At 41.9% G+C, this 21,298-nt stretch overlaps 1 protein-coding gene across 1 annotated transcript in view; it reads right to left on the minus strand.

The window, feature by feature from the left end:
* Window positions 1–1,682: 1,682 nt before the first annotated feature.
* The window catches only part of SLC15A1 (solute carrier family 15 member 1), a 46,918-nt gene continuing 27,302 nt past the window's right edge, over window positions 1,683–21,298 (minus strand). The window contains exons 14-25 of the mRNA XM_032593627.1: window positions 21,238–21,282; window positions 21,046–21,078; window positions 20,873–20,961; window positions 20,290–20,371; window positions 18,352–18,471; window positions 16,954–17,100; window positions 16,050–16,099; window positions 6,417–6,524; window positions 6,189–6,300; window positions 5,502–5,645; window positions 4,424–4,531; window positions 1,683–3,499 (exon numbers count right to left, since the gene is read on the minus strand). Of these exons, the coding sequence (XP_032449518.1) occupies window positions 3,314–3,499; window positions 4,424–4,531; window positions 5,502–5,645; window positions 6,189–6,300; window positions 6,417–6,524; window positions 16,050–16,099; window positions 16,954–17,100; window positions 18,352–18,471; window positions 20,290–20,371; window positions 20,873–20,961; window positions 21,046–21,078; window positions 21,238–21,282 (1,224 nt within the window). The 3' untranslated portion in view covers window positions 1,683–3,313. The remainder of the gene's footprint in view (window positions 3,500–4,423; window positions 4,532–5,501; window positions 5,646–6,188; window positions 6,301–6,416; window positions 6,525–16,049; window positions 16,100–16,953; window positions 17,101–18,351; window positions 18,472–20,289; window positions 20,372–20,872; window positions 20,962–21,045; window positions 21,079–21,237; window positions 21,283–21,298) is intronic.

Genomic DNA, 21,298 nt, shown 5'->3' on the forward strand with positions numbered 1-21,298 from the left:
TTTTATAGGGGCGCCTGGATGGCTCAGTCGATTAAGTGTGCTATTCTTGGTTTCGGCTCAAGGTCATGGTCTCACTGTTCATGAGATTGAGCCCTGAGTTGGGCTCTGTGCTGACAGCGCAGAGCCTGCTTGGGATTGTCTCTCTCCCCTCTCTCTCTGCCCCTCCCCAGCTCACATGCTCTCTCTCTCAAAATAAATAAACTTAAAAAGGAAAATAAAGTAATTCTATAGTCTAAAATAGACTGTAAGCTACATATTTAGTACCCCCAAGAAAAAGAACATCCACAGAAGTAAAAACAATAGCAAGAGAAATATGGAAACAAAACAAGAATAAGCTATTATGAAAAAGATTCACGTGTATATTATAAATACTTCTCAAAATAGTTTGGCTTTTAGGGGCAGGTGTTCCCCACTTTCTGAAAATTCGCATTATGCCATTTGACTTTTACGGAAACCTACATTAGTGCCTGTTGTTGCTAGCAGAAAGAAATCCAACGAGCATTTTCACTCTTACAAAAAAAGAGGGGGGTGGAAACCAAAATAGCATTTAGTGCTGGTTTTGAGGCCAGTGTCGTAGCGGCTGCACATGCCCCGAGCAGCGAGAGCCGTGCAGCCAAGCTCCTTCCCTGAGAACCACACTCAGCCTCTCAGCATCAAGCCGGAAGAGCTTTGAACTGTGTCTTTGAGTATCTAGGCTTTATCTCCATTTCCTTTGTGCATCTATTAGCAAGATGTGTTGTAAGGTATCAGAAGAGCCTGAGAGAGGTAATTTTGGGGGTCTGGGGGCATAATGGTAATGGCTTCTTTGCTTTCCACCATTTGAGCTGACAGAAGGCTTCACGGGAACACCCCACTTTCAGAGAGCGGGCAAAATCTGTGTAAGTGATGAAGTCCTACTATTTTCAACAAAAGCACTTCCAGTGCGGGTGCTCTCCCCAATCCATGCTGAAGCGTATTTAGCAGTCAGCCAACAACCGAGTCAGTGTACCATTTGGTTTCACACTGATCAGCCCGGAACTTAAGAGAAAGGCATAAAGCAAGAAAACATGAGGACCAAAAGACCCTGCGTTATTGACTTAGCCGGATGTGTCCCCTCCACTGTCCCCGCGCCATGACGTTTGCTATCGTCCAATACCTTGCATCTACAACACCCATGCTGTCACCTGTCAGTCTTGATGATGTTTGGAGAAGTGGCTAATAATAGCTACGGGGAGGATGACTCTGGAAACTCAGCCCTGAGCAGCACAGTGGCCTACTTCCATCTGTGCTCTCCTCATACCATTTAAAGGTCAATAGAGACCACGTAGGCATCATCTCCATTCATATGCAAAGCATACCCCAGTGTTCATATCAGAGTCAAGGGGGTTTCATTCAAACATTGGGGAGTCTATTGTGGGCCAGATTCCTTCAAACCAAGGATTTTTAAAGCTTCAGATTGTATGGTATTCTTTGCCTTGTAGGAGAAATGAAATCTAAAAGGTCCACTAAAAATCTGAAAGGACACTTAGGACTAGAATATCTTTCTTTGGAGGATTTAGAATTAGTTCTCTTTCAATGATTGGCCAGAGCAGGTAATGACAACTGAGCCCTCGTCACTGTAGCTACTGGTCTGCTCCATCAAAGGCACCACATGTGAGTCAAAGGGCAGAATGATCAGGGAGGCAAAATTAGTAGTTCCTCATAGCTACTCTTTCATGCCAGACTTCGTTCATTAGGCTCATTCCCCTCACTGTTGAACATTCAGTTCCCTGCCTCTACCAGCATACCCCTCCCAGCCTGAGGGGAGCACGTTGAGGCCCACTATGTTGCAGAGAATGAATGGAGAACGAGACACACACAAGAGCTTTCAGCCTAGGCAGAGTTGGACAGGGCGAACGGCGTGAGTGCAGTGGGTGGACGGCCGGGCTGGGGATGGGAAAACTCCTGGGGGATGTGGCCTGAATCCTGAAAATCAAGAGGATTCAGCCGGGGGTGGGAAAAGGGAAAAGGGTGGTTAGAGAGTATGTGTCTCAGGACCTGAGTTTTCTTCTGACCTGGAAATGAGAACTTGACGCTTTCCAGAAGAGGGTCATTGTTGGTTGGATTGGAGTGATCAGAGAGAAAGGAGATGTGTCATGAGAAGAAAAAGCCTCGTGGGCCTCAATTAATGAATGAGGACTTGATCCTAAGGGTCTTCAGCAAGGTTTGAGAGTCACATTGTTTCTCACTCTGGGTTTTTGAGCCTCCTCTTCCTTCAGTGTCCGTCGTGCAATGATGAGCTTGTGCACGAAGCATCTTGGAAGCCTGGCCCAGGCCCTTCCTCCTAATCGATTACAGGGGCAAGTTCCAACATTCAGAGCTGTACACAAGTTTGTTTTTGTAGGAGTGACAAAGCAGAATTTTCTGGGTCTGATAACCTGAGATAAATACTTACAGGATGAATCAAGCACGAAGTCTTTATAACTCTCTACAAGAATTTTTGTTCCAGCAGAGAAATGCTTATGAGTATCAAGAAAAACAAGATGGTACATAAATATGCACGTAGAAACCTCTATATCCCTGGGAAAAATAGGACTGGGAAGAAATAAACCTTATATTTCATGTTCCTGGAATTTATTGTACGTGGGCATTGCTTTTGTTCATACTTTTATCAACCTCTGATGACATTTTATTGAGTGTACATGACTTTTAGAATCAGGACCCATGTTAAGGATTTCTTATCCTACCCCCAGAACACACAGACACTTGCTCTTAAGAACAGGAAGGTATTTCATACATTCCTGAAACTCCAAAAGTCATTACTGGCCTTTACCTGAGTGGTCTTTTGAGTCACACAAAATTTAAAGAGGTAGGGAATGGAAAAAACAAAACAAAAAACAAAAGGTAAAGTTATCAGTTAATACTAGCCGGTGCTTATTATATTCCATTCTAAAGCCTGTAAATTCACTTTTTCACATTGGCTCCTGCCGCATCGAACAGTGTTTTCAAAGAGTGCTGGAATGCAAACAATATGGAACTTTGCCACCCTTTCAAAAAGTTTAGTCCAAAATAACTTCATTCATGTGGTAGAAAAGGAGTTAAAGGCAGGATATAGACTCATGGTTGTAGAAGTGTATGTATGTGTGTATGTGTGCATGCTTTAAATATGACTTTTCTTTAAAAAAAAAAAAAAAAAAGACTTCTTCCAGACTTTTAGGTAAACTGCTGGCAGCTTTTAGAAAAGAGCTTTCTTGGTTCGCAATTCTGAAGTCTTCCCCATCAGTGTCCTGCCACCAGGGGACAGAAGCCAGGGCATGTTCCGGACCCAGTCCATCCTCCACTTGCTTCCTGACATTTACATCTGCGTCTGTGAGACGGGAGTCACCGTGGAATAGATATTTTCCAGGCTCTTTTTCTTGTCATCATCATCAAACTGAGCCTCGATCTCCGCTGGATTGATGTAAGTATAGAAACGGGCCATGATGGCAAATATCACGCAGACAACCAGAAGCAAGGCCGCAAACAGAATGTACTCAGCCCACTTTAAAGGAATTGGAGTTGGAGCAAGAAAAAAAAACAACAGAGACGATACAGGTTATGGTAAGGTACGCATCGGGAGCACATTTTCTTGCTATGTCTAGGTAAGAGGTGCTTTGTGATTAAATCGTTATGGACAATTGGCAGCTGTTACCATAGATACAGAATGGCCCGCTTTGCTTGAGTGCCCAGGTATAAAGATAACATTTTTTTAGCAGCAGCTGGAGTGCAAAAATCAAAAGTTTGGGGAGATGAGAGAAAATTTATGAAAAACCCGCGTTAAGAGACATAGCTGGCCCCTAGAAGGATGGGGGCCCAGAGAACACCACACAGTACCCTTGAGGGAAAAAGAATGTGCTGAATTGTTCTAAGTTAAGACCCCCACGTTATCTTTCGGCAGTATCTTGAGGTTATGAGCACACAGCATTAGCGTATGCTCCGATGGGACCAGAGAGAGAAGTAAAGAAACAGGCAGGGTAAGGGACGATCCCCTTATGAGGTACAGATGCCGAAGTGTGGAAGGGAACGGTTTCAGTATCAGAAAAGCCCTCGTTTTATGTTAGCTGGAAAAATTACAATTGCCTTTAGAATGGCTCCACCTTTAGATATTACGAAGCTTTCTGGAAAATATGTCTGGCTTGGGGCCATTAAGCTGCATTCACAGAAGCTAGGAAAGATCTTTCCTTTGGCAGTAAACCACACTAGGATGTAGGTATGTTAACCCAACCTAGTTATTTTGGTTGTCACCTTCCAACTGTGCAACACCGAGGGTAAATATGGAGAATCAGCACACGCTTGGCCAAAAGACTGTTTGCTCATCACCCTCTCTGGCTGGTTTTATCCAATCATTACCCAATCATTAGAGTCATCATGACGACCAGTGACACATAAGACAGAGGCTCGTACGATCTCTTTGTCCACTCTGTACCTGTTCGCTGAACTGGCCTGCTCCTGCTACAATAAGCACAATGATGTTGCCGACAGCCACTGTCAACAGCCATCCCGCCTGAAGCACCGACTTCATGTTGGAGGGGGCCTGAGGAAACAAAACAAAGTGAATCCCGATCTAAGCTGCAACCACAGAGCTGGAGAACACAACTTACTGATTCTTTAATTAGGCAGTTCACCCTAAAAATGCACACTGAGGGGGCGCCTGGGTGGCTCAGTCAGTTGAGCGTCCAGCTCTTGGTTTCAGCTCAGGTCATGATCCCACGGTTCGTGGGATCGAGCCCCATGTGGGGCCCTGCGTGGACAGCACAGAGCCTACTTGGGATTCCATTTCCCTCTCCCTTTGCCCCTTCCCCCTCTAAAAAGTAAATAAATATTTTTAAAAATGCACATTGGGGTGCCTGGGGAGCTCATTCGGTCAGGCATCCAACTTTGGCTCAGGTCATGATCTTGTAGTCCTGTGAATCTGGGCCCCGTGTGGGGCTCTGTACTGACAGCTCAGAGCCGGGAGCCTGCTTCAGATTCTGTATCTCCCTCTCTCTCTCTGCCCCTCCCCTGCTCACACTCTGTCTCTCTCTCTCTCATAAATAAACAAACATTAAAAAAATAAATAAATAAAAGCTAGGCCTTAATCAGTGTGTTTACTGGTAGCTATGAAGAGATCTCAACTGAGCCTTAATGATCACAAAGACACAGACCTGGAAGTGAATGCCAGTAGGAACAGCTGACATCTTAGTTGTTTCAGAGTATAGAATTCGCTGCCTATCATGACCCTGGTCACGGTCATTAATACAGTTCTTCCCACGTAGGACTCTAAATCTCTAGTATATGATATGGGAATTCAGCATCATATGATATACACCCCCAAGAAGCTAAACAGAGTCATAATACTATTCGACGACTTGGTCATCTCAAAAGCCTTGTTTGGTGGAATTTACCATAATGCTTTCTCGCATTTTCTGAACTATGAACAGAGAGCTTATTTAAATTAAGTCCCAGCAGCATTTTTTGAAGGCAGGAGCCTGGGGGAGGGGTAGTAGAAACAGTGACCAAGAGACCTGAGAATATGAGAACTCCAATCCCGTGACAGAGAAAACCACTTCACCGCAGGTGATCAGGAAATACTGTGGGATCTGCAGAGCCATGTTAACTGTGTTGGGTGCAATATCTTCAAACATGTGCAATTCAGCACAGCCGTCACTCTAAACCAGTAAGGCAAAAAGTGAGAAGAAATTAAAATGGAGATTGCTTCTAAAATAAAAATTGCTCAAACAGGCAAATGGAGTCTGGACTTCTAGGATCATGTCAGATGATTTGTCAAGGAAGTACACATTTTAAACGTAAATATGCAACAGTGCATTTTATGCTCGTGATGAAGCGGCCTTGGTGAGATTTGAAAATCTGTTCACCGGTGTTTTTCTCTTAAATCAGAGAGCACATTGGAAGTCGGGTTTGTTTAAAATGTTGCCATCTCTTTGGACTAAAAGTTCGTAAGTCCGTGTAACTAGATTATGAAGCAGCAGCAAATACTAGCCAGCATGAACTTTTAGAGTTAATTGGTCTGTTTATTTTTATTCTAAAAATGACAGTGAACTTAAGTCAATGCTAAGTTAAAGGATCAGTGGTGAACTGAATGAATTCTAAGCCCATTTAAAATACAGACACTAATATTACTCCAGTTAAATCATTAGCATGACCTAAGTGTTTGTGTACGAGTTCTGATAACAACAGAATGAGTTACTGACCTTCCTTCTGATTACATAGGTATAGGCACTACCGAATTCCAGGTTGGATGATTGGAAATCATTCTTACACTGTGGTGGAGTCTGTTGTGTTGGGCTTAGCGTAAGGCTTTTTCTATAAAGAGAAAGAGTAACATAGGTAAACATTCCTGGTTTTAACAGCTTCGATGTATTGTTTAAAGAAGAAGACTCGAAACCCTTGAACTTTAGAGCACAGTGACCGGTACTTACACGCCCAAAGGAAAAAACTGATATTCGCTGGCATTGTGACTGGTGACGTTCACATACACTTTTCCATCCATTGTGATGTTGAAGCTGTCATCGAAACTATTTATAAATCTGAAACAGAAAACCATCTGTCTTGTGACTGGACTATGGGATACTTGGCTTTAGGTCATAGTTTGTGCACCTGAACTTGGGCTATGCTCTCTTTTGGAAGGAGTTTAAGATGTTTACAGATTTCTAGACTATAAAGGCAGAAAGAAGCGACCCTAGGTTGGTCCTTGTTCACCTGCTCATGAAAACACACCCCAAAGAATTTACCACAATTCTCTCCCCACAGCTGTTCTAAATACTTTGTAACTAGGTACCATTTCTTTTCTTAAGTTTATTTATTTATTTTGGGGAGAGGGAATGACATGAGCGGGGGAGGGGCAGAGAGAGAGGGAGAGAGAGCATCCCAAGCAGCCCCAACTTGGGGCTTGACGTTACAACTGTGAGATCATGACCTGAGCTGAAATCAAGAGTCGGACGCTTAATGGACTGAGTCCCCCGGGTGCCCCACTAGGAACTATTTTAATGGTATGTTAGGATATTAGTATGGATTGAAATAGGTGCCGAGCACCCCCTTCAAGAAGACAGCATGTCTTTGTGTTCCTCGCTCAGAAGCGTTAGAGCTAAAGCAGTGAAGCCCATGTAAATAGTCCATGAAGAAGCATCAAATACTGGTCGGTGTGAAAAGCAGAAGTTGCCTGGTACCCTAACAGACAGTCTCCATCGGGGGCTTCTTTTTGGGGGATGGGGATGGAAGGCCATTTCCTGTCCTTTACCTCTTAGAGCCTGAGCAGGGACAGGCTCCAAGGAGTGGAGAGGAAGAAGTGGGCCAGTTCAGCAACCAGAGACAGTTTTGGGGGAGCTCCCTTCAGGTCTGCAGGTCCTCGAGTGATGGTGACTGGCACCCCACTAGAAAACAGATAGGAGGGCAGCACCCACAGGACTTGCTGCTAGGTTCCAAGGCTTCCGGGTTCTGCAAAGTCCCCTATGCCTAAGCTACACATGGAGCCAGTTGAGTTGTTTGCCTTCAAAGGGCCATATAGGGGCGCCTGGGTGGCGCAGTCGGTTGAGCGTCCGACTTCAGCCAGGTCACGATCTCGCGGTCCGGGAGTTCGAGCCCCGCGTCTGGCTCTGGGCTGATGGCTCAGAGCCTGGAGCCTGTTTCCGATTCTGTGTCTCCCTCTCTCTCTGCCCCTCCCCCGTTCATGCTCTGTCTCTCTCTGTCCCAAAAATAAATAAACGTTGAAAAAAAAAAAATTTAAAAAAAAAAAAAAAAAAAAAAAACAAAGGGCCATATAGATGGTGACAGTGTAGACAGATGATTAGATCCCATCCTTAAATGTTCCGGGCTGCAGAAGACGCTGATGCTCTTGTCCTACACAGGAGAGGAGGGTGCTGGCCCAAATAAGACCAGCTGATTTTTCCTACCAGATAGGTGAGTGAAAGCTTTCAGCAGGTTATCCAATTTAAAGAATGGGAAGTAATGAGATTGTATACCTAAGTACTGTAGAGAACAATTTAACCTGTACATTCCTAAAACATATGGCCGAATTTCATCAGCTTTGTGGCAACAAGTAATGTCGGTCAAATTCTAGGTACTGGGAGAACATTTCTCTGAATTAAGCTCAGGTGCTGAAGTCCCTGGGCATTGGATTTGATGTAGTTTGACAGGTGTTTAACATAGAACACAGAATGTGACACCGGTCAGCAGGACCCTAGGTCCTAGGTAGACACCTAGGAGTGAAATGGCTGGGTCATATGGTCACTCTCTGTTTAACATTTTGAGGGACAGTTTTTCAAAGTGTCTGCATCATGTTGTCATTTTACATTTCCACCAGCACTGCTGAAGGATTCCGACTTGTCCACATCCTCACCAACACTTGTGATTGCCTTTTTTGTTGCTTTTGTTTTTGTTTTTGGCTAGAGCCTAGTGAGTGTGAAATGGTATCTCTGTGGTTTTGATTTGCATTGCCCTCATAATTAATGATGCTGAGCATCTCCTCCTCTGTTTTTAGGCTGTTTGTATATTTTCTTTGGAGAAACATCTCTCTAAAAATGTCCCATTTAGGGCAGGGGAGAGGGGAAATGGGTAATGGGCATTGAGGAGGGTGCTTGTTGAGATGAGCACTGGGTGTTCTATGTAAGCGACGAATCACCGGGATCTATGCCCCAAAACAAGAGCACACTGTATACATTGTGTGTTAGCTAACTTGACAATAAATTATATATTAAAAGAAAGAGTCCCATTTAAAAATTGGGTTATTTGTGTTTTTACTCTTGACCTGTAAGAATTCTTTATACATTCAGAATCTCTCATCAAATATATGAATTGCAAATATTTTCTCTCATTCTATGGGTGTTTTACTTTCTTGATGATTTCATTGGTAGTAAAAAAGCTTTCCATATGATGAAGCCCAAGTTACTATTTTTTTTCTTTTGTTGCTTGTCCTTCTGACTTCATATCCAGGAAACCACTGTCTAACCCAAGGTCACAAAGATTTACTTCCAATTTTTGTACCACCAGTAAATAAAAATACTTGTAAAATATTGGGGTTTTTACTTTGCTCATTCTTTTAATATATTTTAAAATTATTTATTAATTTGGTATAATAATTTATGTATACACTTAATAACAGATACCATATTCATACATTTTGGGTATATGTTCAAAATATTTTTATTGGATGTGATAAAAGTTTTGAAGCCTACCTCTCTAGGGAAACTTTGCACATGGGGACAAAAATACATGCATGAATGTGAATTATGGCTGTTTGGAAAAATGGCAGTAACCTAAATTTCCTTGAAGAAGAGAATGGGTAAATAAATTATGCGGTGGAATTTTATATAGTGGTTTAAGTGAGTGGAGATAAGGGATACATATAGCATATGGTTAAATATTAAAATACTATTTTATAATATTACAGAACATAAGCAGGAAAATAACATATTAAGTTGAAAAAGGCTCAAAAACATTATTTGTAAATATGTACATATATAGCAATATGTAATGCTAAAAAATTCATGAGAAAGATCCATATCAAATTCTCAACCAACTTTTGACCAAAGCATCATTACTTCATGTAAAGGACTCTTTGAAGGTAGTCCAGATATGTCTTGCAACTAATTTACCGATACCACATAATTAAAAGGATTCCATTTTAATTATGTATTCTTTCTGTGTATTCTTTCTTTAATTCATGCATTACTCAGAAATCTGACCTCCCGAAATTCTTGGAGTTGTCCTATTTATCAGTTTCTGACATTAGTTTTTCAGAACTTCCCTTTTTAATGGGTTGTCTCCCAGACAATGCTGAAATAGCAAATCCTTTGATCCACTAAGGATTTAATGTTGCCAGTGAAAAGAAAACAAGTTCCTGGCTTCTCTTTTTACCACCCTGGGTGGGTTGGTGGGGTAAAATGTTGCTGGTTTTATGTATCTCCATAAAGACAATTTAAAGAAAGAGAAAAAGAATGAAGCTTTAGCATAGCACCAGAATGAGAAAGGACACCACGATTTAAACTGCTCAAAGTTTCCAAAGTTAGGAGACATATTTGAAGAGATGAAAATGATGATTCTGAGGCACAAAGGAAATACCAGAGGCACTTCCAGCTCAGACGAAATATGAAGATCAGGAAAGGGCCAAGTGACCATCATCAGAAGATTTCCTTCCGGATCTGCTAGGACAGTTGTGTGTGTGTGCATGCGTGAGGGATGGAGGAACGATCTAGAAGACACAAAAGAAGATGTCATGGACTTAACTATGTCTCCCGGCCCCCTCTCTCCAATTCACATGTTGAGGTCCGAACCCTCAGTACCTCAGAATGTGACCGTATTTGGAGGCTGGGTCTTTCAAGAGGTAAAATGAGGTCATTAGGGTGGGCCTTAATCCAAGATCACTGGTGTCCTTATAAGAAGAGGAGATTAGGATACAGACCCACAGAAGAAAGACCATATGAAGACACAGAAGATGGCCATCTCTAAGCCAAGGGGAGAGGCCTCAGAGAAAACCAGCCCTGCCAATGCTTTGATATTGGACTTCCAGCCTCCAGAACTATGAGGAAATAATTTTCTGTTGTTTAAACCTTCCAGCCTGTGGTACTTTGTTATGGCAGCCTTAGGAAACTCATACAGAAGAGAACAAAGAAAGAGACGAAGAGCCAAAAATCGAAAGGGCCTAGGGCTGGCTACTACCCACATGCAGTTATACTGCAGGGAAACCTGAGCACACCAAGGAGAAAGAAGATACGGCTTGGTGAAACGAAATTAAATCAACTACAGAGAGTGGCAGACGCTGTCTGTCTGTCTGTCTATCGTGAGTACAACTAGGTGCTAGATGCCAACAGAGATAAGATTCTAGAGTTCTGGGAAGACAATGGCGGCTAACCTGTGACCAAGTGTGAGAACAGAAGAGCACTCCCAGGCAAGCAGGGACTCGCAATTTATCTCACAGCTTTTCTTGGTCAGATATTTGAGCACGGTCTTAGCAAAACAAGAAAGGTGTCCAAGAAAGATGATACGGAGTTCAAGAAAGAAAGGCGCTAACCTGGGCAAACAGACAATTCTAGGAGGACAGCGTCATCTCAGGACTACAGAGCAAATGCCCTAGTTAGATTAAAGAGCGTGCTCGAGAGTTGGTTCTCAAAGAGGAAAGTGAATTCCCTTGATCCAATCCCTGGAGATAAAGGTTTATCCTTTTGTCAACAAGAGGCCAAGTGAGTTACAGGAAAAAACAAAGGTTGTGCAAGAAAACCTTAGTTTAAAATTACAGCAGTCAGGGGCACCTGGGTGTCTCAGTCAGTTGAGTGTCTGACATCAGCTCTGGTCATGATCTCACAGTTTGTGAGTTCGAGCCCCACATCAGGCTCTCTGCTGTCAGCACAGAGCCCGCTTCGGATCCTCTGTCCCCCTCCCTCTCTGCCCCTTCCCTGCTGGCACGCTCTCTCTCTCTCTCTCAAAAATAAACATTAAAAAAAAAGAATTAAAATTAAAACAATCAAGATGTAGCACACCGAACAATTCAAGGTATATAACAGAATATTCCAATTAATCTTGACATTCAGAACGTTTCCATTTGAGGATATATTTTCTTTTTTTTTTTTTTTTTAACATTTATTCATTTTAGAGACAGAGAGAGACAGAGCATGAATGGGGGAAGGTCAGAGAGAGAGGAAGACACAGAATCTGAAACAGGCTCCAGGCTCTGAGCTGTCAGCACAGAGCCCGATGCGGGGCTTGAACTCACGGACGGCGAGATCATGACCTGAGCAGAAGTTGGTCGCCCAACCGACTGAGCCACCCAGGCGCCCCGAGGATATATCTTCAAGGATATAAAGTTGCGTTTCCTTCTCTTTCAGACTTCTATTACATTGTGGTTAATATTTATATAGTCAACCTGGAAACCCTGTATATTAATCTGTTTTTAGAATTGACCTAGCACATGGAATACACACAATGATAAATATTACAAATATTAACGATGTGAAATAAACCAGAGGTAAGGAGACATGAAAAGTTAATTCCATTTCTTTACCATTTCTATTAGATAATTAATAGTTGTCATCCTAATCATATTACCTTTCCCTCCATTAGTTCATGTTTTAGTGGTAACTGGTAAAAACAAAAATCCAAAATTGTTAATGTGTGGCCACAAGGAAACAGGGATTGGTGGTAGGAGTTCAGCCAAATAGGAGACCAACTCTCATTTCTCTCCCAACTTACTCTTATTTTTCCATCTTACTTAAAAAGCGTATTTACAGAAAGTTGGCTTTTCAGTGTACAGTTCTATGAATTTTTTTTAACGTTTATTTATTTTTGAGACAGAGAGAGACAGAGCATGAACAGGGGAGGGGCAGAGAGAGAGGGAGACACAGAATCTGAAACGGGCTCCAGGCTCTGAGCTGTCAGCACAGAGCCCGACTCAGGGCTCGAACTCACAGACCATGAGATCATGACCTAAGCCGAAGTCAGATGCTTAACCGACTGAGCCACCCAGGCGCCCCGAGTTCTATGAATTTTAACACATGTCTAGATTCATATAAATACCACTACAACCAGAATACAGACCAGTTCCCCAAATCTCCCTCGTGCTGCCCATAGCCAAACCTCTCCTCCACTCCCAACCACTGATCTGTTCCCACATCCTTATAATTGTTTTGACCATTGCCAGAATGCCATGTGAATGGAATTATATAGTACGCATCTAACTTTTTTGAGATCGGCTTCTTTCATGGCATGATGCATTTGACATTCATTTATATTATTGTATATGTCAATAGTTTGTTCCTTTTTTGAGTAATATTCTTTTATGTGGATATACTATAGTCTATTGTCTGTTTATCCATTACCCACTGAAGGTCATTTGGGTGACTTCCAGTCTTTGGTGATTATGATTAGAGGTTCTATGAACATTTGTGTATAAGTTTTTATGTGAGTGTAAGTCTGCATATATTTTTAATTAAAATATTTTTTTAATTTATTTTTTTTTTAATTTGAGAGAGAGAAAGAGCACAAGAGCACAAGCAGAAGAGGGGCAGAGGGAGGGGGAGAAAGAGAGAAAGAGAAAAAGTGAGAGAGAGAGAGAGAGAGAGAGAATCTTAAGCAGGCACCATGCTCTGCTCAGAGCCTGATGCAGGGCTCAATCCCATGACCCTGGGATCATGACCTGAACCAAAATCAAGAGTCAGGTGCTCAACTGACTGAGCCACCCTGGTGCCCCAAGTTTGCATTTCTTTAGGATAAATATCTGAGAATGGATGGCTGGGTTGTATGGTAAGTATACATTTGACCTTTATAAGAAACTGCCTCACTGTTTTTCAACAAAGCATGGTTGCTCTGTCTCCTCACCAGCATTTGGTATTACCAGTTAAAAAAAAATTATTAGAGCCGTCTAATAGGTATGTCATGCAACTCACTGTGGTTTTAATTTTAATTTTTTTAATGGCCAATGATGTTGAACATCTTTTCACATGTTTATTTGCAATGGATATATCTTCTCTGTTGTAATGTCAAAATCTTTTGCTGTTTTTTAACTCGGTTATTTTCTTATTATTGATTTAGAGAGTACTTTATATATTCTGGATACAAATACTTAGATATATGATTTGTAAATATTTTACGCCAGAATGTAGCTTACCTTTTCATTCTCTTAACAGTGAGATTTACAGAACAGAGGGTTTTAGTTTGGATGAACTCTAATTTACCTATGTCTATATATCTATATGTATATATTAAAATGAAATATTATTCAGCCATTAAAAAGAAGGCACTCCTGGGGCGCCTGGGTGGCGCAGTCGGTTAAGCGTCCGACTTCAGCCAGGTCACGATCTCGCGGTCCGTGAGTTCGAGCCCCGCGTCAGGCTCTGGGCTGATGGCTCGGAGCCTGGAGCCTGTTTCCGATTCTGTGTCTCCCTCTCTCTCTGCCCCCTCCCCCATTCATGCTCTGTCTCTCTCTGTCCCAAAAATGAATAAACGTTGAAAAAAAAAATTAAAAAAAAAAAAAAAGAAGGCACTCCTGCCATTGTGACAACATGGATGAACCTAGAAACATCATGCCAAGTGAAACAAGCCAGACAGAAAAAGACAAATACTGCATGGCATCACATATATATGGAATCTAAAAAAAAAAAAAAAAAAAGTTGAACTCACAGAAGCAGAGAGTAGAATGAATGGTGGTCGCCAGGGACTGGGGGTGGGAAACAGGGACACGTTGGGTTAAAGAGCACAAACTTAGTTCCAAGAGGAATAAGTTTCGAGGTTCTAATGTACAAATGGGGACTATAATTTGTAACACCATATTGTATACTTCAAGTGCACTAAGTGATTAGATCTTAAGCATTCTTACCACACACGCAGAAGGTAACTAAGGTGATTGTGTTAATTTGATTGTAGTAAATGCTTCACAATGTATACATATATTGAATCATCATGTTGAATACTTTAAATATATACAATTTTATTTGTCATTTTATACCTCAATAAAAGTGGAAAAAGTCATAGAAAAATACTGCTATGATTTTGATAGGAATTGCACTAAACCGAGGGGCCAGTTTGGGGAGAATTGACATTGTCACTATATTAAGTCTTCTTTTCTTTTAACTTTTATTTCTTAAATTTATTTTTATTATTTTATTTCTTTAAAAGCCTTTTAAAGTTTACTTATTTTTGTGAGACTGCGAGCGGGGGAGGGACAGAGAGAGAGGGAGACACAGAATCCAAAGCAGGCTCCAGGCTCTGAGCTGTCAGCACAGAGCCCAACACGGGGCTCAAACTAACCAACTGAACTGCAAAGATCATGATCTGAGCTGAAGTTGGACACTCAATCAACTGAGTCAACCAGGCCCCCCTTTTTTCTAACTTAAAAAAATTATTTTATTCATTCATTCATTCATTCATTTATATTTTAGAGAGAGGGCTTGTGTGCACACGTGCACAAGCAAGGAGGGGCAGAGGGAAAGGGAAAGAGAATCTCAAGCAGGCTGCATGCTCAGCACAATGCCCAATGCGGGGCTCAATACCACAACCCTGAGATCATGACCTGAACCAAAATCAAGAATCGGTCACTCAATCGACAGAGCCACCTTGGTACCCCTATATTAAGTCTTCTAATCCATGAATCCAGCATATCTCTCCATTTATTTCACTCACTCTTAGTTTCTTTCATAAGCCTTTTGTAGTTTTAGTTCTCAAATCTTGTATATGGCAATAGTCAAAAAAATGATAAAGATGTGGGAACGGATCAGTGGTTGCCTTGGGCTAGGAGTGGAGGAGAGGTTTGGCTATCGGCAGCATGAGGGAGATTTGGGGAACTGGTCTGTATTCTGGTTGTAATGAATGGTGTTTATATGAATCTAGACCTGTGTTAAAATTCATAGAACTGTACAGCATGTTTTATTAGATTTGCAACTAGTATTTTATCTTTTTTTGGAGCTATTGCATAGTTTTAGAGTTTGTTTCCAATCATTCATTACTGGTATATAGAAATGTGATGCTTTGTTATGTTGCCCTTGTATTTTGTGCCATTTCTACACTTGTTCCTAAACTCACTTACTGATTCTATGAGCTTTTTTGGTAGTCTTTGGGACATTCTGTGCAGATACTTATGTCATCTGTGAGTAGGAATAGTTTATTTCTTCCTTTCCAATCAAGATGCTTCTTTTTCTAGTCTCATTGCACTGGTGTCTAGAAGGATACTGAATAGGAGTGGAGAGCGCGGATGATCTTACGGGAAGAGCAGTCAGACTTTCACCGTTAAGTGTAACGATAGCTTCGGTTTTTTAGATGTCCTTTTTCAGAGTAAGGAAGTTCTCTTCAACTACTAGTTTGTTGAAGTTTTTTTTTTTTTAAATCATGAATGGACACTGAAGTTTATTAAATGCTTTTCCTGCATCCATTGATATGATGATATGGGTTTTTTCTTTAGTTTATTCAGATGACAGTTTATCTTGATTGATTTTTTTTTTTTGAATATTGAACCAGCCTTACATTCTTTGGATAAATTCTCATACTCTCCTTGTTACAGCTGGACTTTATTATGGGAATCATCACTTCCATAAGAAGCTGATAAAACTTAAGTTTTAAAGAAATATACATACCTGATGCCATTTTCTCCTTTTTCTGGCTTCTGGTTAAGGCCATCCTTTACCTGAGAAAGAAAGCATTTTCAAATCTTATCCACTTGAATAAGTTCAGATTACCATTTCAGCCTTTGAGAAGGAGAATGACGTTGACATATATCCTAGGAGCTAAGGGCATAATGATTATATGTGCAGGGCTCCAACCTTTGGCCTTGGTTTTCTTTAAGGTTAACATGAGCCTCCACAATTTTTGATACTTGCTTTCTGGAGGTTCCACAGAACCCTACTGTCCAGGAATTTGGAATGAGTCACTCAAGAACTCCCTAATAAAACACATGACCAAGAAGTCTTAATTCCATATTGTAGTTTTATAGAAGGTCACATAAATTTACCTTATAGAATACCCACAACTCCTTCACTTGGTTCAACTATACCTTCATAGTTTCTTTATATGTGGATTGGCTTATAAGCACTTGTACTTTGTCATGAAATATTTTGTGTATATTTTTATTGCTTTTACCTAATATATTTACTACATTTTTAAGGGACTGCTTTAATTTTCCAATTACTCAGTGTGAATTTTATAACCAATACAATTAAAGATATATTTAAAATTTTATCTCAAAAAGTTGCTAAGAATGCATATATGTATTCTGTGTGACTTGTATGCACCCGCCCCCCCCCCACTATATCATGCCCCAAAGTTCTTTTTAAACATTTTAATTAATATTAATCCTTACCATCTATCACTCAAACTTTTATTGGAAGTCAAATGACTTGTACCCTTGAAGAAGGAAGACTTGAAGATGATCTTACATAATTATAATTATACTACATGGGGTAAAAGAAAGTCACACCATTCACAGGCTGTTTCCAACATCACAAATAGTAAAGAATCAGCTGTAGGTGTCTAACTACTTACCACGCGGTAGTTATTGGGGGCCCACACTAGCAGGGTATGGCGATGGCCCTGCTCAAACTTATGAGTTACTGGAATGATGGGTAATCCAGTAGAAGAGATGTTTATACTTGTCAGTTTGTCTACATCAAACGTCATAAATTCATTTGTCTATAACGGGAGAAAAGGAGTCAAAGTTAATACCATAGCATCTTATTCTGCACTGTCACGCAGAATAACTGCACACTGCCATGGCATATCATTTGACATCCCCAGTTGACGTTCATACACATCAAAAAAATGCCTTGAGGGGCGGGGCAGGGGGTGCTTGGCTGGTTCTGTCAGTAGAGCATGTGACTCTTAATCTCAGGGTGGTGAGTTCAAGCTCCACATTGGGCACAGAAGCTACTTAGAAAGAAAGAAAGAAAGAAAGAAAGAAAGGGAAGAAAGGAAAGAGAGAGAGAGAGAGAGAGAGGGAGGGAGGAAGGAAGAAAGAAAAGCCTTGCAGAAGCTGGCATTGGTTTGTCTCAGCCTCCCACCCACTCTTTTGAACTCTGTCATGAACTTCTTTAGTGTTACAAAAGAATTATACTTTTTGTACAGCATTTTAATATTATTTCATTTTATGAAAATAAGTGTTCTGGAAATCATTTCCACCATTGGTCAAAGAGTAGTTTTAGAGGAAAAGCCGTAACCCTGGTGACAATCAGCACTGGGTTGCTCTGAGCACTCAGAAGTCAAATTTTCTTTTTTCTTCGAAATTGTCAGTTTTATAAGCTATAACGGAGCGGTTCTTAACCGTGGCTGAACAGGAGTGAGACCAGTTAAATCAAAATCTATGAGGTATCAGAATTTTCAAAGCTCTCTAGGCGATTCCAGTATGGACCCGAGGATGAGAACCTCTAATTGAGACCAGCGACCATCCAGATTAGGGTTTTCCAACCTTGGCACTATTGACATTTGGGGCCAGATAATTCTTTGTTGTGGGACTGTGTGTCAGCATCCCTGGCTTCTTACATATGAAATGCCAAGAGCACACTCTCAGTTGTGCCAGTGAAAAATGTTTCCAGAAATTACCAAATGTCCCCTTTGGGGGCAAAATAGCCCCTAGTAGAGAACCATTGCCAGATCCTTGCTGTTTAAAATGTGGATCCATGCACGAGAGAGCATGTTAAAAATGCAGCATTTCAGACCTACTGATTAAGACTCTGCATTTCATAAGCTCCCCAGGTGATTCACATGTACATTAAAGTTTGAGGCACACTGGTCTGGAGTGAGGCCAAAATGAGACCAAGATAACAAGACATTTCACTTCTGGACTTGTTGTAGGAATTACATAAGGGTCAAGAAGATCAGTTTCTTCAAAACTATTATAATTCAGGTCAGAAGATAAAAAAGGAAGTTGAATTCCCTTCTACTTACCTGGGACATTTGGTCAAGCGTCACCGCGCTTCCAGGAAAATATACAGTCATGTTATCATTTCCTATATTCAGTACTTTAATCTGGACTTCGTTTTGTTTGGGGAAGACTGGAAGAGTTTTCTGAGCAAAATAAAAGAAGATTAGCAGTGATGTCTCCATGCATATTGAAGATAAGCTTGCCCTAGCACGACAGTCACCACCCCCCACCCCCACCCCTGCTACAGCACAGAAAGCCGCACCGGCTGAGATACCAAACTCCCCTGTGAAGTCTTCAGTTGTTCACCTCATGGCACCCACAGAAAATGATGCTTGTACAAAACATGGAAGAAATCACAAAGAGGCTGCTCTGGGTCTTACCTAGCCACCTCCAAGTCAAAGGATACCAGGTTATGAAGCCTGTTCTCTGAGGAGGTCAGAGTAACCACAGCCCAAGTGAATGTTTATCTTGTTGTGACACGTGAGATCTACTCTCCTGGAGGCCACCATCATCCCCTCTAACTTTGGGAGCCTGGACCACAGCCTTGACAGTGCTCTCGACATCCTTCCGTAGGTATTCTATGCCCTCCTGCCTCCACACGTTCCTTCAGGGCTTCTGCCTTCTCCCTGTAGTGCTCTCTCTCAAATCCTGGGGTCCCTGGAGCAATCCTTTCAATTCTAGTCTAGAAGCCTACACTAGTCCCACAGTTCATTTTGCACAAAGCGAGCTATGTTCCAGAGCAAGTGAGTACACGCACGTTCACAGGAACACGACGCATGGTAGCCAAAACATGAAAGCAACGCAAATGTCCATTGACGGACGAATGGATAAACAAAACGTGGTCCATCCAACAGTGGACTATGATTCCACTTTACCAAAGAAGGAGATTCTGACACCTGCTACCGCATGGAAGAAGCTTGGGGACATTATGCTTGGTGAAACAAGCCACCCAGCAAAGACCACTTGGTGTATGAATCCACTTAGATGAGGTACCAAGAGTGCACGAACTCATAGAGACAGTAAGTGGGATGGTGGTTGCCAGAGGCTGGGGGAGGGGAGATGGGGAGCTGTTTTTAATGGGCACAGAGCTTTAGTGTTGCAAGATGAAAAGCATTCTGGAGATTGATTGCACGACGCTGTGAATGTATTTAACATGACTGAACTGTATACTTAGAAATGGTTAAGATGGTGAATTTTTTAATGTATGTTTTATCACAATTACAAATTTTAAAAAAATTTAAAAAGAGAGAAGGAGGGAGGGAGGGAGAGATAAAGACAGAAACAGAGAGAGACAGACAGAGAGAGACACACACACACAGAGACAGAGGGGAGGAGACAGACAGAGACAGAGAAAGGAGGAGGGGAGAGAGGTGGGAGGGGAGTGTTTACCTCCTGTCTTACACACTATGTAACGCCCATTTCCGGGGCCTGGTCTCTAAAAGCACTAGAAACTTGGTTTAGTGCCACTGTGGGTCCAACAGACTGAGTGTGGACTGGAGTGGGGACTAACATCACTGGAAACTTGAGATCACAGAGGCGTCTTCCCAAAGACAATTTACATGTTTTCAAAGTGCTTCTTGTTTGTTGAGTGATGAACTTCTAACCAGACTTCCTAGGAGTTCAGATTGCAAAAAACAAGTTCCATGAACTCCCACTCCCCTTACATAAACTGTGTCAATGGAAACTCCCTGTGTCACCGCCATGCATACTTCTCAAGTGAAGCACACCCATCTGACTCTACTGCAGGCTGCCCCCTTCACAGTGACGAGAACCTGTAGTGCACACTGCCCGAAAAGGACCATTTTGCCCCTGCAACACATCGACATTGTCTCTGGCTCCAGGACAGTCTGTCGGCAGAGACCCTGGCCTCCCCTAATCCTCACAGCCCCGGAGAAAGAAGCCTTCCGAACGTTCCACCTGACCCGCAGGAAAAGCCACTGGGGGACCGGAGGGCAACTCACATCAATTTCCACTTGCACAATTGCCGCCACCACGAAAGCCATGGAAGCCAGGAACATTCCAACTGTCATCTTCTTCAAAGAGCTGAGACATAAGTAAGAGTGACTCTCAACCAGCCTCATACACAAGTGAGCTAATGATAACATTCCTTTCCCGCCATCCACCCAAACAAAACTAACCTCCCTGTGAAATACTGTTCGAAAGTATCTCTTCCTCTCTTATTTCTGATTGAGATGAGGAAGGATATATATAATGCAGCTTATTTGCATTTTCACATTTAATTTCTAGAAACTATGGCTTAGGCGATACGTTGGATGACAGTTAACATTTCTATCATCTACATATATGAAAGCTTTAATTAGAAGCTTTTCAGGCTGCCTTTTACAACACTTTTATGTTAAGGGCAAATTTCCAGAAACATCAGCACAGAGATCTCTCATTCAAATATAATTCTTTAAAAACCCCATCATATAGGTGGTGTGCTGGGAGGGGAGACATTCTTTCCAGCTGATGGAGTGCGGTCCATTTGCAAAGCCCTGGGACGGACAGGGCCTCACCCCCACCTCCAACCTGCTGAGAACCTACGTGAAATTGAAGCCACATTTTGCAATCAGAGGATATATCACGGCATCCACAATGGGGACCATGATGACGATCAAGATGGCGTTCACGGTCTGTGGGTGGAGTGGAGAGGAACCGTTAGCTGTTGTCTCAAAGGTACTTTGATCTCAGAAAGCAACTTAAACATCTTTTCCTACCTGCATCTGGTCCGGCTGAATTTCAAGAAGTCCCTGAAAAGAGCGGGGGGAAAGTCTCACTGATCAGTTCCCAGAAGTGATCAGTTAGGGAGGATGAAGAATGTCGTGACAGGGAAGGGAAAGAGGGTGAAGGGACTAAAACAGAGGAGTGGTGACCAGGGGAAGGAGAATAGCTGGACGTCCCAAACTTACAATTTTCCCACTCATAGCTGTGGCTTGCAGCGTCCACCTGGAGCCCTAAAAATGAATACGT

The sequence above is a fragment of the Lynx canadensis genome, chromosome A1, assembly GCF_007474595.2.
Source record: "Lynx canadensis isolate LIC74 chromosome A1, mLynCan4.pri.v2, whole genome shotgun sequence".
In the NCBI taxonomy this organism is placed as follows: domain Eukaryota; kingdom Metazoa; phylum Chordata; class Mammalia; order Carnivora; family Felidae; genus Lynx; species Lynx canadensis.